The sequence below is a fragment of the Drosophila innubila genome, assembly GCF_004354385.1.
Source record: "Drosophila innubila isolate TH190305 chromosome 3L unlocalized genomic scaffold, UK_Dinn_1.0 0_D_3L, whole genome shotgun sequence".
Lineage (NCBI taxonomy): Eukaryota > Metazoa > Arthropoda > Insecta > Diptera > Drosophilidae > Drosophila > Drosophila innubila.
Window position 1 is genome coordinate 11145788 of NW_022995376.1, and position 12006 is coordinate 11157793.

General features: G+C 38.2%; 5 protein-coding genes across 5 annotated transcripts; 2 read left to right on the forward strand and 3 right to left on the reverse strand.

Moving 5' to 3' along the window:
• Positions 1 to 131: 131 nt before the first annotated feature.
• Positions 132 to 957, forward strand: LOC117786875 (UPF0235 protein C15orf40 homolog). Its single transcript, XM_034625294.1, has one exon. It carries the CDS (start codon positions 240 to 242, stop codon positions 651 to 653), a length of 414 nt encoding a protein of 137 aa, XP_034481185.1. The 5' UTR covers positions 132 to 239; the 3' UTR covers positions 654 to 957.
• LOC117786788 (heat shock protein 83) lies at positions 720 to 4327 on the reverse strand. The gene is made up of 2 exons (XM_034625177.1): positions 4176 to 4327; positions 720 to 3283 (listed from the first exon to the last, which is right to left on the reverse strand). Exon 2 carries the CDS (start codon positions 3281 to 3283, stop codon positions 1130 to 1132), a length of 2154 nt encoding a protein of 717 aa, XP_034481068.1. The 5' UTR covers positions 4176 to 4327; the 3' UTR covers positions 720 to 1129.
• Positions 4328 to 5352: 1025 nt separating this feature from the next.
• On the forward strand, positions 5353 to 7545 carry LOC117786824. The gene is made up of 4 exons (XM_034625231.1): positions 5353 to 6835; positions 6894 to 7115; positions 7177 to 7340; positions 7396 to 7545. Exon 1 carries the CDS (start codon positions 5395 to 5397, stop codon positions 6469 to 6471), a length of 1077 nt encoding a protein of 358 aa, XP_034481122.1. The 5' UTR covers positions 5353 to 5394; the 3' UTR covers positions 6472 to 6835; positions 6894 to 7115; positions 7177 to 7340; positions 7396 to 7545.
• Positions 7546 to 8390: 845 nt separating this feature from the next.
• LOC117787036 lies at positions 8391 to 8908 on the reverse strand (the record flags this gene model as incomplete). Its single annotated transcript, XM_034625480.1, has 3 exons — positions 8882 to 8908; positions 8726 to 8819; positions 8391 to 8662 (listed from the first exon to the last, which is right to left on the reverse strand). Coding segments are annotated over exons 1-3 (393 nt in total), but the record flags the coding sequence as incomplete, so codon positions are not given.
• A 1570-nt stretch (positions 8909 to 10478) lies between these two features.
• On the reverse strand, positions 10479 to 11827 carry LOC117786830 (integumentary mucin A.1-like). The gene is made up of 4 exons (XM_034625240.1): positions 11768 to 11827; positions 11614 to 11707; positions 10774 to 11560; positions 10479 to 10685 (listed from the first exon to the last, which is right to left on the reverse strand). The coding sequence occupies exons 1-4, from the start codon at positions 11792 to 11794 to the stop codon at positions 10568 to 10570; spliced, it is 1026 nt and encodes a 341-aa protein (XP_034481131.1). The 5' UTR covers positions 11795 to 11827; the 3' UTR covers positions 10479 to 10567.
• Positions 11828 to 12006: the final 179 nt, after the last annotated feature.

Sequence of the window (12006 nt, forward strand, 5' to 3'; positions counted from 1 at the left end):
TTGGTTAAATAAGAATACTATTGTAAAAATATTTAAAAGGTAGCACCAAAAATCATGAAATTATTCGAAAAGTGGAAGAAAAGAATTTACAAGCTTTACCCTGAGTGATTCTGACGTGTGTGAGCCACCGGAAACTCTTGAGCAGCTGCTCACTTTTGACGCGAGTGCTATTTTTGCTATTCAACAAATGTTTTCAATTAAAATGAACGTAAAGCTAAATTCGAAAAAATAGGATTCTAATGCGACGCATTTATACATCGACGTACGCACACATAATGTCGAAAAACAAGGGGAAGGGAAAAGCAGCGGCCACTACAAATGCGACAGCTGCACCGGCAACAGTCAACACGCCGGTCACACTTGACAAGGGTGGCAACATTGCCATAAAAATACTGGCCAAGCCGGGCGCCAAACAGAATGGAATAACCGACATTGGTCTAGAAGGCGTTGGTGTACAGATTGCTGCGCCGCCAAGCGAAGGAGAAGCTAATGCAGAGTTGGTAAAGTTCTTGTCAAAAGTGTTGGGGCTGCGCAAGAGCGATGTGTCGCTGGACAAAGGTTCCCGTTCCCGCAACAAGATAATCCTCATCAGCAAGGGCGTCTCCACAGTGGAAGCCGTTGAACAGTTGCTTCGAAAAGAATGCGATTCCTAGATGGCCCCCATCCAGAACCTCCCCTTTTTTTTTTACTCATTAAATAAAGTAAATACAATTTTTTTGTTGATTTTCAAACACATTATGCTTGTTTAATTAGTTTGTTTATCATCGATCATCCAATCTTATTACATATTCCATTTAATATCTAGTGCGTATGTAGTCTTTGTATTTTTGTTTTTCATTACATAAATTACTTGGATTCTAAATTAGAAATTTCTTAAAAACGACAACTGCTCTTAGTGAATGTATTGATCCTAACATGGTTTTTGAAGTGAGTTAAGCGTATTTCTGTCGCATATAACGCGACAAAACGTAAATACAAATTACAATGTAAACTGAATATTAAATAACTCTGTTGTCAAGTCAACACATGAAGCGGCTCTAACTAAGGAAATGAAATGTGATTAACTTCAAGTAATTTAGCATATAATGGGTGAATGGTGATGGTGAGAGATTAGGTGTTGATCGATCCTTTAATCGACCTCCTCCATGTGGGATGCATCCTCGGTATCCTCAACCAGGGATGGAGCATCGCCGGCGCTCTGGGCATCCTCGGTGGTCATGGGCTCATCCTCATCGATGCCAAGACCCAGCTTGATCATGCGATAGATGCGGCTGGCGTGCACCTGTGGGCTGTCCAGGGAGAAGCCAGAGGACAAGAGCGAGGTCTCGAACAGCAGAATGACCAGATCCTTAACAGCCTTATCATTCTTATCGGCATCAGCCTTCTGGCGCAGAGTCTCAACAATTGGATGATCGGGATTGATCTCCAAATGCTTCTTGCCGGCCATGTAGCCCATGGTGGAGGTGTCACGTAGTGCCTGGGCCTTCATGATGCGCTCCATGTTGGCGGACCAACCGAACTGAGAGGTGACAATGCAGCATGGCGAGTCAACCAAGCGGTTGGACACAACGACCTTCTCAACTTTGTTGTCCAAGATCGATTTCATCAGCTTGCACAGGTTCTCGAATTTAGCCTTATCCTCCTCACGCTTCTTCTTCTCGGCCTCATCCTCGGGCAACTCCAGACCCTCCTTGGTGACGGAAACGAGCTGCTTGCCCTTGTATTCCTTCAGGTGCTGGATGACATACTCATCGATGGGTTCAGTCATGTAGACCACCTCGAAGCCGCGGGCCTTGACACGCTCAACGAAGGCAGAGTTGCTGACCTGGTCCTTCGACTCGCCAGTGATGAAGTAGACATGCTTCTGGTTCTCCTTCATGCGGGACACGTAGTCGGCCAACGAGCAGAAGTCATCGCCAGAGGCTGAGGTGTGGAAGCGCAAGAAATCGGCCAACTTGGCGCGGTTGTTGCTATCCTCATGGACGCCCAATTTCAGGTTCTTGCTGAACTGCTCGTAGAACTTCTTGTAGTTCTCTTTGTCCTCGGTGAGCTCCTCAATCAGCTCCATGGTCTTCTTGACTAGATTCTTGCGAATAACCTTGAGTACCTTGTTTTGCTGCAACATCTCACGGGAAATGTTGAGGGGCAAATCCTCAGAGTCGACAACACCCTTCATGAAGTTCAAGTACTCCGGGATGAGATCCTCGCAGTTGTCCATGATGAAGACACGACGCACGTACAGCTTAATATTGTTGCGCTTCTTCTGGTTCTCGAACAGATCGAAGGGAGTACGACGTGGGATGAAGAGCAGAGCACGGAACTCCAGTTGACCCTCAACCGAGAAGTGTTTGACGGCTAAGTGATCTTCCCAGTCGTTGGTCAACGACTTGTAGAACTCTCCGTATTCCTCCTGGGAGATATCATCGGGATTGCGTGTCCAGATGGGCTTGGTCTTGTTAAGCTCCTCATCTTCGGTGTATTTCTCCTTGATGGTCTTCTTCTTCTTGGCATCCTTGTCCTTCTTGTCGGCATCCTCATCCTCACCAACATCCTCGATCTTGGGCTCATCAGTGTCCATCTCCTTCTTCTCCTCACCCTCCTTCTTCTCATCTTCAGCCTCATCGTCGCTGACCTCCTTCTCACGCTCCTTCTCCACCAGCAACTTGATGGGATAGCCAATGAACTGAGAGTGCTTGTTGACAATCTCCTTGATCTTGCTCTCCTCCAGGTAATCAGTCTGATCCTCCTTGATGAACAGGACAATCTTGGTACCACGGCCCAAAGGCTCCGAGTTGTCGGCACGGACAGTGAACGAACCACCGGCGGACGACTCCCAGACGTACTGTTCATCATCGTTGTGCTTTGAGGTAACTGTGACCTTATCAGCGACGAGGTAGGCGGAGTAGAAACCCACACCGAACTGGCCAATCATGGAAATATCGGCACCAGCCTGCAATGCCTCCATGAATGCCTTAGTGCCCGACTTGGCAATTGTGCCCAAGTTGTTGACCAAATCGGACTTGGTCATACCGATACCGGTATCAATGATGGTCAAAGTACCAGCGGTCTTGTTCGGTATCAGCTTAATGTACAGCTCCTTGCCGGAGTCAAGCTTGCTGGGATCCGTCAGCGATTCATAGCGGATCTTGTCGAGGGCATCAGACGCATTGGAAATCAATTCACGCAAGAAGATTTCTTTGTTTGAGTAGAATGTGTTGATGATCAACGACATCAGCTGAGCAATCTCAGCCTGGAATGCGAAAGTCTCAGCTTCTTCGGGCATCTGCAAAATACAAAAAAATAAGAATAAATGTTTAATAAGCATACCTGGAAGGGTTGTACAAAATAAACTTAAAAAAAAAAAAAGTTGACAAAAATAAAAACCTCTGCAAGCAGTGAGAGCAAGCAGGGCTCTCTTCACCCTCTCCGCCATTTGCATTCACTCTCTCGGAGAGTTTTCGCATGTTCATGCTTACTCACTCACGTATGTACATAGCTGATGTACACACTGTCTCATTCTTATGTATGTATGTACGTATGCATGCAATTGGGCACACATCAGCTTGGAAAAATCGAGAAGCGTAACCTTGCCAACGAAATTCGACTGGCGTCATTGCAACATTTTTTTATATAATGTTCTTTTATATGTGCGCGAAGTTTTGTAATTTCTCACATGTGTACATACACATACAAACATATTTGTTTGAACTTTACTGTAGTTTGGCAAGAGCGGAAGAGACAAAGAAATATGCAAGCACGTGTAATCGTACAATGTGCAGATTTAAGTACATACATACATATGTATCTAATTAAATGAATGAAAATAAGTAACTTTCTTTTCAACATTAAGCTTAAAATAAAATGTTCCAGAAAATTCGCAAATTCTCTGCAGCCGGCATAATGTGTGCCTGTGTGTGTGACTCAGAGGGCATTCTTTAAATTAATTGATAAAAGGAATTGGAATTTGTAATTTCTGAATGAAACATGCAATTCGACCGCATTTTCTAGAACTTTCTGCAATCGATAATCCAAGAGGAAGTGTGTCAAGAACGCATCCTTCACACACTAACTACACACACACATAACAGCAACTATCGCACAAATTGCAGCTGGTTTATTAAATTCATCACTTAAAACAATTATAAAATAAATAGCGCGAAGTTGCAATTGCTTACCTTGTTATATTTTGTTTCACAGAATAAACTTTAAAACAATAAAACTTTTCAGTTTTCTTTGGGCAGAAAATGAAATTCACTTTTTTCGCTTTGCTTTCTCTCAGACGCTCACTGCACGAATTTTTTTTCAATACTGACAAGCCGGCAATGGCGTGCTGCCCCTTTTATAGAGGGTGCACAAAATGCTACGAAACTTCTAGAGGCTTCTAGAGACTTCTAGTCCACAGGGCTACCACTTCCGGTTGTTATTACAGAGTTGCACGGAATAAATATTCAGTGTTGTAGGTTGCTAAGTTAAATTTGAATGTAATCTTCTGGAAAAAATTTTCAAATTATTTATATAAAGTATTGCACGGCATGATTTAAATCGCGTTGTTTTTAGAGCAATTTAATCATATCAAATTTAATTGTACTGCAGACTTTACTGATCTGGCAATGTGAACCATTTTGGGAACATTGTCAAATTTGGTAGCAACAAATTTTTACACCCAGTTTTGTCAAATTTCGGTATTTTGAAGCTAGAATTTTTTAATTCTTGTGCAGAATTTTAGTTAGAATTTTCTCGATTTTTCGATTAATTTTTTTTTTTTTAATTAAATTTTGTAGTTTCTCTCCCCTTCAAACCTTCATTAAATGTTTACCATAATGTTATGTAATTTCGAATTTTAAATTTTCTTCAAATTTCAAAAGTTATGGCATTTTTGAATTTGACTCAACTAAACTTAAATATTCCAGTGTGGCCACACCCGACCAAAAACGCGCTCTAATTAATACTGATTCAGTATTTATTAATTACCATCTGATTGTTGTGGCATAAGTCTGGTATATTTTAGATATAAAACGATGTTTTTGGCAATTTGCTCCTTACTTTACGCGCGCAGCTTAATTTTTTGTTGTTGTAGTTTTTCTGCAATAATTGCCTAGAGGCATCGCGATTTCAGCTATTTTTTGGAAGCTGGGACATTAAAATGAAATAATCAATTTGGATCATGACTTTTTTAAAAACAAACGTAGTCCAATTTATTTTTAAAATAAAAAAAGCAACAATAAGGTCTTTATAATGCAATGAAAATAGTTATATAATATATCGATATATCGATGTTTGATTTCGCACAATTGAATACCAACTGAGAATGTCGATTTTTTCATCGATGTTCTTGCAGCCCTGAGATTTGTTTATATAGTTGAAATTAAATACAAAGAAGTTATATTTTTAAATATGGGAGGAACACGTTGCGTTTTCCGAGACTGTCAAGTGTCCACACAGCGCAATCCAAAAATGCATTTTTTTAAACTGCCAGTTCGTGATCCTGCTCGTCTGGAAGCCTGGCTGAAGAATTGCGGCAACGCTGATATTTTAAATGTTGCACGAGAGAAGCTATCAAATCGCGCGGTTTGCGCGCGTCACTTTCGGCATGAATGCTTCATGAATTATAAGTTGGATAGGCTTGTTCCAAATCAGATTCCCACGTTGGCACGCATTAGCAAGGAGCTTGCCTGGGATCTTGGTCATCTGGACGAGAACGGCGAGGCTACGATGGTCAAGTTGACCAATCCCACATTGACCCACCTAATTCCTCCAGCGGATTTCGAGTGTCCCCTTGGTTTCACAGAGGACGCACGATTTGGTCGTAAATATGCAGCAAGAAGTCGTACTCCGCCTCGACCCTTAGAATTGGATGAAATCAAAAGACAAAAAATTGTGCACGCTCATGACGAGGAACCGATGAAGAGAATAGAACTTGTGGAAGTCATCGAGGATGAAAAGTCAGCTGAGGAAGAGTTGGTAAAAGCAACTAAAACAATAATTGATCGAATGGAACAAGATGCGCCTGTTATACCTGAAACAAGTGGACCTACATTGTCAGATCAGATTCTAGAAGAACTACAGCTAAAGTATGATCAATTAAAAGCAAACTTTGATCAGCTCTCTGCGGAAAATGTAGCTTTAAAGGAGACAGCTGTGAAGCTAGAGGCTCAACAACAGGCGTGCGAAGTCAATCCCTCATCCAGCTCAGCCCCCGCACCACAATTGACCAAGACTCAACTATATAAGGGAATCAAAAAGTATCTGGGTCCAAGCATGGCGGCCTTAGTTCGCATGGAAATGTTTGGTGGCGGGGAACGCGAATGGAAGGAAGATGAACGTGACTTTGCCATGGAGCTGCTACAGCTTGGAGAAGGTGTCTACAACCATTCCTTGGATGAGTGGCGCTTTCGGCTGCCCTCTCTGCGATTGACACGCAGTTGGTTGCAAAACACAAGGTCTGCTGACAACGAGGATGAAAATCTATAAGTCTGGGTGGACTAAAATATAGTATCTTTAAGTATAAGATAATACCTATTCTGAATTTAGGGGAATCTTTAGTTCAGAAGGAGACTTATCTGTTTGTATGTACATACTAAAATAATAAACTCGCATCTATTTTGACATTTTTGGCATCAATGCCAAAATTTATGAATGACACAATAAGAAGAATCTCTATTTATTTAACTATTCCCATCTTTATGATTATAATCCATTCATAATGATAAATGCCGCATTATTAAAATGCGTTGGAAGGAACAAATTCGTCATTATTCTTTCAGCATCTTATCTGAGCAGACATACCAAAGAAAAATAAAATAATACAAAATTTAACATGAATCCGACTATAAGAGTGAGTAAAAGCTGCAAATTGTAACCAAATTCGTATATTTATAAATTATAAATTACAGCTTGTAATAATACTTGCTGTCCTTGGATCTGCGAACTGTGATGACAATAATTGCAATGATTGTTCACTAACTGACGAAGTCTACGCCTGCTTGGATGAGGTCACATATGGAGTCTGTTATAATACGGGCTCTGTTGTTCCTGGATCTATAAAGCCATGTCCCGACGGTTATTATTGCAATACGGAAGGAGGAGACTTTTGTACACCAACGGACACGACATCTGTAAGTTGTGTCCAACTCTTTAAAATCGAAATCTTTAAAATGTTTATCCATTTTCTTTTAGCCATCCTGTGTGCCTGTTACAACAACGACTCAAGACTCGACAATTACAGAATCCTCTACACCAATAATACCCACAAAGGCACCAGAAAAAAATCCAGATAAATATTGTACGGATCTAAATAAAACAGGATATTTTCGAGTAGAGAGTGATCCTACCTGTAAAGAGTGAGTACACATGCAAAAATATGTTTAAATCATTATATTATTTATGTTATTATAGTTATGTGTACTGTTACTTGCTATCGGGAGAGTTTATGGGTTGGCTCTATCATTGTAATACCGACGAATTTTACAATTCAAAGTCGACTCTTTGCGAACCTAGCAGACCAGATGATTGCTGAACAATAAATTGTACTAATGGAACTATGTATATAATTTGATTTTAACCATTAATTATACAAATAAAAGTTTTTTTTATTAAAAATCATAGATAATGAAAACTAAATAAAACGGATTTTTCTCTATTAACCAGTTTGGATTGCACTCATCTCATAAATATTTTTATATGTACTTAGGAATCATGAAGAGTTTTCGACTGCACACATAGTTAGTTAGATATGGTTTTATGCCAATCACTACAAAAGACGACTACATAAATACAGGAAAGTTTGAAAATTTGCCACGAATGTCAGATCGAGTTTTATACTACTATGTACTACAAAAATAAAATTTTGACTACGTCCTTTATTATAGTAAACCTGACAAAGTCTTGAGGTAATTGAAAGTTAGTTAAGGAAGTGATACTTTATTTTTAGTAAGAAAAATCGTAACAGGATCATAATAATAAGGTCTTGTAAAAAAATTTACAATTAAAATTTGATTCAGTGTTGTCCATATATTATTTTGATGATTCGATTACTATTTACATTACATAAAATTACTATTTACATTGCCTTTGGTTTTTATTTATTTTATTTTTTTTTTTTTACAAATTATAAGTAATCATAATTTAGGAACAATAATCTGGTTTCTCAAGTACACATGTGTTCTTGCCATTAAACCAAGTTTCCTTCGAGTTAATTTTCTGACATTTCCTTGCCTCTCCCTCTCCACCGTAGCACCAAATAAAACTGAAAAACATAAATTAAAAAAAATAAGTAAAAAGAAAGAGCCGGGCATTCGCAATACATACGTTTTACAAAACGGATCATTTTCATTTGTGTAAGACCCATCGCCATTCTTTGTGCAAAACGTTTTAAACGTTGTATCTTCTGTCGTGCTTTCTGTTGTCATGCTTTCTCTGGTTGCATTTTCTGTGGTTGTGATTTCCGTAGTTGTACTTTCTGTAGTTGTGTTTTCTGTAGTTGTACTTTCCGTAGTTGTGTTTTCCGTACTTTTGCTCTCAGTTGTTTTTCTTGAATCCGTTGGGGGTGTACTTCCGGATTCACAGATGGGTTTGTAGCCATCAGCTTTTAGATAACAAATAAACTTTTCCCCCGTGCAAGTGTAGCCAACTGGACAGGTTATATCGCTCCTGGTTGGTACCCCTAAGCTCAGAAAAGATTTATCTTAAAGCCTTGATTACTTTTAGAATTAGTTCTCATACTCACCGCCAATGCATATCGAATATGTGTTTTCGGTATGACAGGCTGCCTTTCCAGATTGGCACACATCGCAAGTGGCACTCAAATAATGCACAAGAAGCTTTTATTAAAGGATAATAATATTATCTGAACTTGGGAGGATCTATTGAAAATTTGGGTTACCAGAGTTATAAGCAGCTTAGACCACATCTTAACGAGAACACCGAAGATTCACTTATCAAACTTAAATGCCTGCACATTTTATATTTAAATTTTATCTCTGATATACATAATATATTTGCCAAAAATTAACTATTTAGCTTATTAGTTTAATTATAAAGCTTTTGCCTTGACACATATGATAAGTATATTAGTCCCGATGGGCCTTGAAAACTTTATAACGAATCGGATAATAGACTCGTAAGATATTATTCTCATGTGTAGGATTGCGTCATTGACTACTTTATTTTTTCATTATTTGCTTTTCATAGAATATTTACCAGATCGGTAGTCGCTTGACTTTTCAACAGGTATAGTTCAAAGACCCAACAAATTAAATTATTGCTTTATAAAATAAATTATCTCAGCCGAGGTGCGTCCTTTTCAAGCCATCGTTGTCCCTGTCCTGACAGGGCCCTATCTTTGTCCAAATATGAAGGTATGTTGGGTACTTTTCAGCAGCGTATTTAACGCATATGCATACATATAAACAAAAAATTTACCATGTATATCTCATCATCATTTGTAGAGCCAATGTTCGAAAAGAAGTAACAACAATGTGAATCATAAAGAATAATAGACGGTAGATTATAATTTTATGAGCGACAGTTAACCTTGATAAAGTCTAAGGCAATAAACAAAACTTGCCGAAATAAGTTCAACATATATTTTATATTTATATGCTGTTTATTTGTTTTGAAATTTATTTCTTTTTTTTATACATTAATGGTATTTTATAATTCCAGGAAAACATACTTTAGGAACAATAGCCCGGTTTCACCACGACGCACTTATCGCCATCGAACCAAGTTTCCTTACTATTCATTTTCACACACTTTTCTATCTTCCCCCTTCCCATGTAGCAAAAAATAAATCTGAAAAATATATAAAAACAAAAACAATACAAAAAATTAAATATCCGGAATATAAACGTAGCCTGGTTTTTTATCTACATACGTTTTACAAGAGGGATCATATTCATTTGTAAAGCTCCCATCACCATTCTTTGTGCAAAGCGCACTAAAGTCTGTATTTTCTGTCGTTCTTTCTTTAATTAAGCTTAAGCCGGATAGTTCAGTGGCACTTAAATAATTCACAAGGAGCTGTTATGAAAGTATAATAAAGTTAACATGATGTTGAATGGTCTATTAGGATGTTAGGTTACCAGAGTTATAAGGAGCTTTAGCCACATCTTGTACTCGCGGACAATTCACTTTTTAAACTAAAATGTATTCTGCAAGAGTTTAACGTTTTATATTGCCATCTTATCACTGATAGACATATGATGTCATTAGTTTAAATTTTAAGCTTTGACGTAACGTAACGAACGTATTTGAGCTTCAGGATAGTCACTGACTAAAGTTAATCTGTAATTCAATTATCTTTGTCCAAATGTGAAGTTATATTGGGTGATACGCAACAAGTTAATTATATGCGTACATGGAAATCATAAAGAATCTTCGACAGCAGATTATTATTTTATGAGCTGCAGTTAACCTTCATAGAGTCTTAAGGTAAGATAAAAAATTTGGCAAATTGAGTTCATAGTTTCAGCGACATATATTTTATATTTGTATGATGTTTATTTGTTTTTGACATGTTTTTTTTTTTATAAATTTATGGTATTTTCAAACTCCAGAAAAACATATATTAGGAACAATAGCCCGGTTTCTCCACGACGCACTTATCGCCATCGAACCAAGTTTCCTTCTTATTAGTTATCTTACAGTTTTCAATGATTCCCCTTCCCATGTAGCAAAAAATAAATCTGAAAAATATAATAAAAATCAAAAACAATACAAAATTAAATATCCGGATTAGAAACTTAACCAGGTTGTTGATATACGTGTACATACGTTTTACAAGAGGGATCATTTTCATTGTAATGGGATGTGGATTGGGATTCATCGCCATTCTCTTTACAAAATGCTCTAAATTGTGTATCTACTGTCGTGCTCTCAGAAGTTGTGCTTTCGGTAGTTGCGCTTTCTGTAGTTGTACTTTCGGTAGTTGTGCTTTCTGGAGTTGTACTTTCGGTAGTTGTGCTTTCTGGAGTTGTACTTTCGGTAGTTGTGCTTTCTGTAGTTGTACTCTCTGTAGTTGTACTTTCTGGAGTTGTACTTTCAGTAGTTGTACTTTCTGTAGTTGTGCTTTCCGTAGTTGTACTTTCTGTAGTTGTGCTTTCTGTAGTTGTACTTTCTGGAGTTGTACTTTCAGTAGTTGTACTTTCTGTAGTTGTACTTTCTGGAGTTGTACTTTCAGTAGTTGTGCTTTCCGTAGTTGTACTTTCTGTAGTTGTGCTTTCTGGAGTTGTACTTTCAGTTGTTGTACTTTCTGTAGTTGTACTTTCTGTAGTTGTACTTTCTGTAGTTGTGCTTTCTGGAGTTGTACTTTCTGTAGTTGTACTTTCCGTAGTTGTACTTTCTGTAGTTGTACTTTCCGTAGTTGTGCTTTCTGGAGTTGTGCTTGCCGTAGTTGTGCTTTCTGGAGTTGTGCTTGCCGTAGTTGTGCTTGAGTCAATTGGGCCTGAGTCTCCAGATTTACAGATGGGTTTGTAACCATCAACTTTTGGATAACAAACAAACTTTTCTCCCGTGCAAATGTAGCCTTCTGGACAGGGTATATCGCTCCTGGTAGGTACCCCTAAGCCCAGAAAAGATTTTTTTTAATATTTCTAGAACAAATACTATACTCACCGCCTACGCATATTGAATATGTGTTCTCGCTGTGACAGGCTGCTTTTCCAGACTGACAAACATCACAAGTGGCACTCAAGTAATGGACAAGGAGCTTTTATAAAAGGATAATATGGTTATCTGGACGTCGAATGATCTATTAATTTAAGGTTACCAGAGTTATAATCAGCCTTAACCACATCTTGTTGTACTCGCGGAAGATTCACTTTTTAAACTAAATCGTCTTCTGCAAGAGTTGTACATTTTATATTGCCATATTATCTCTGATAGACATATTATCATTGCTTGACATTTATGATTATGCCTTTAGTTTATTATTTCTGCACAATATAAGAATCTAAAATGACGAACACATTCCAAAAAAAATCCTGTAGTAAACAAGCAGATCTTTCA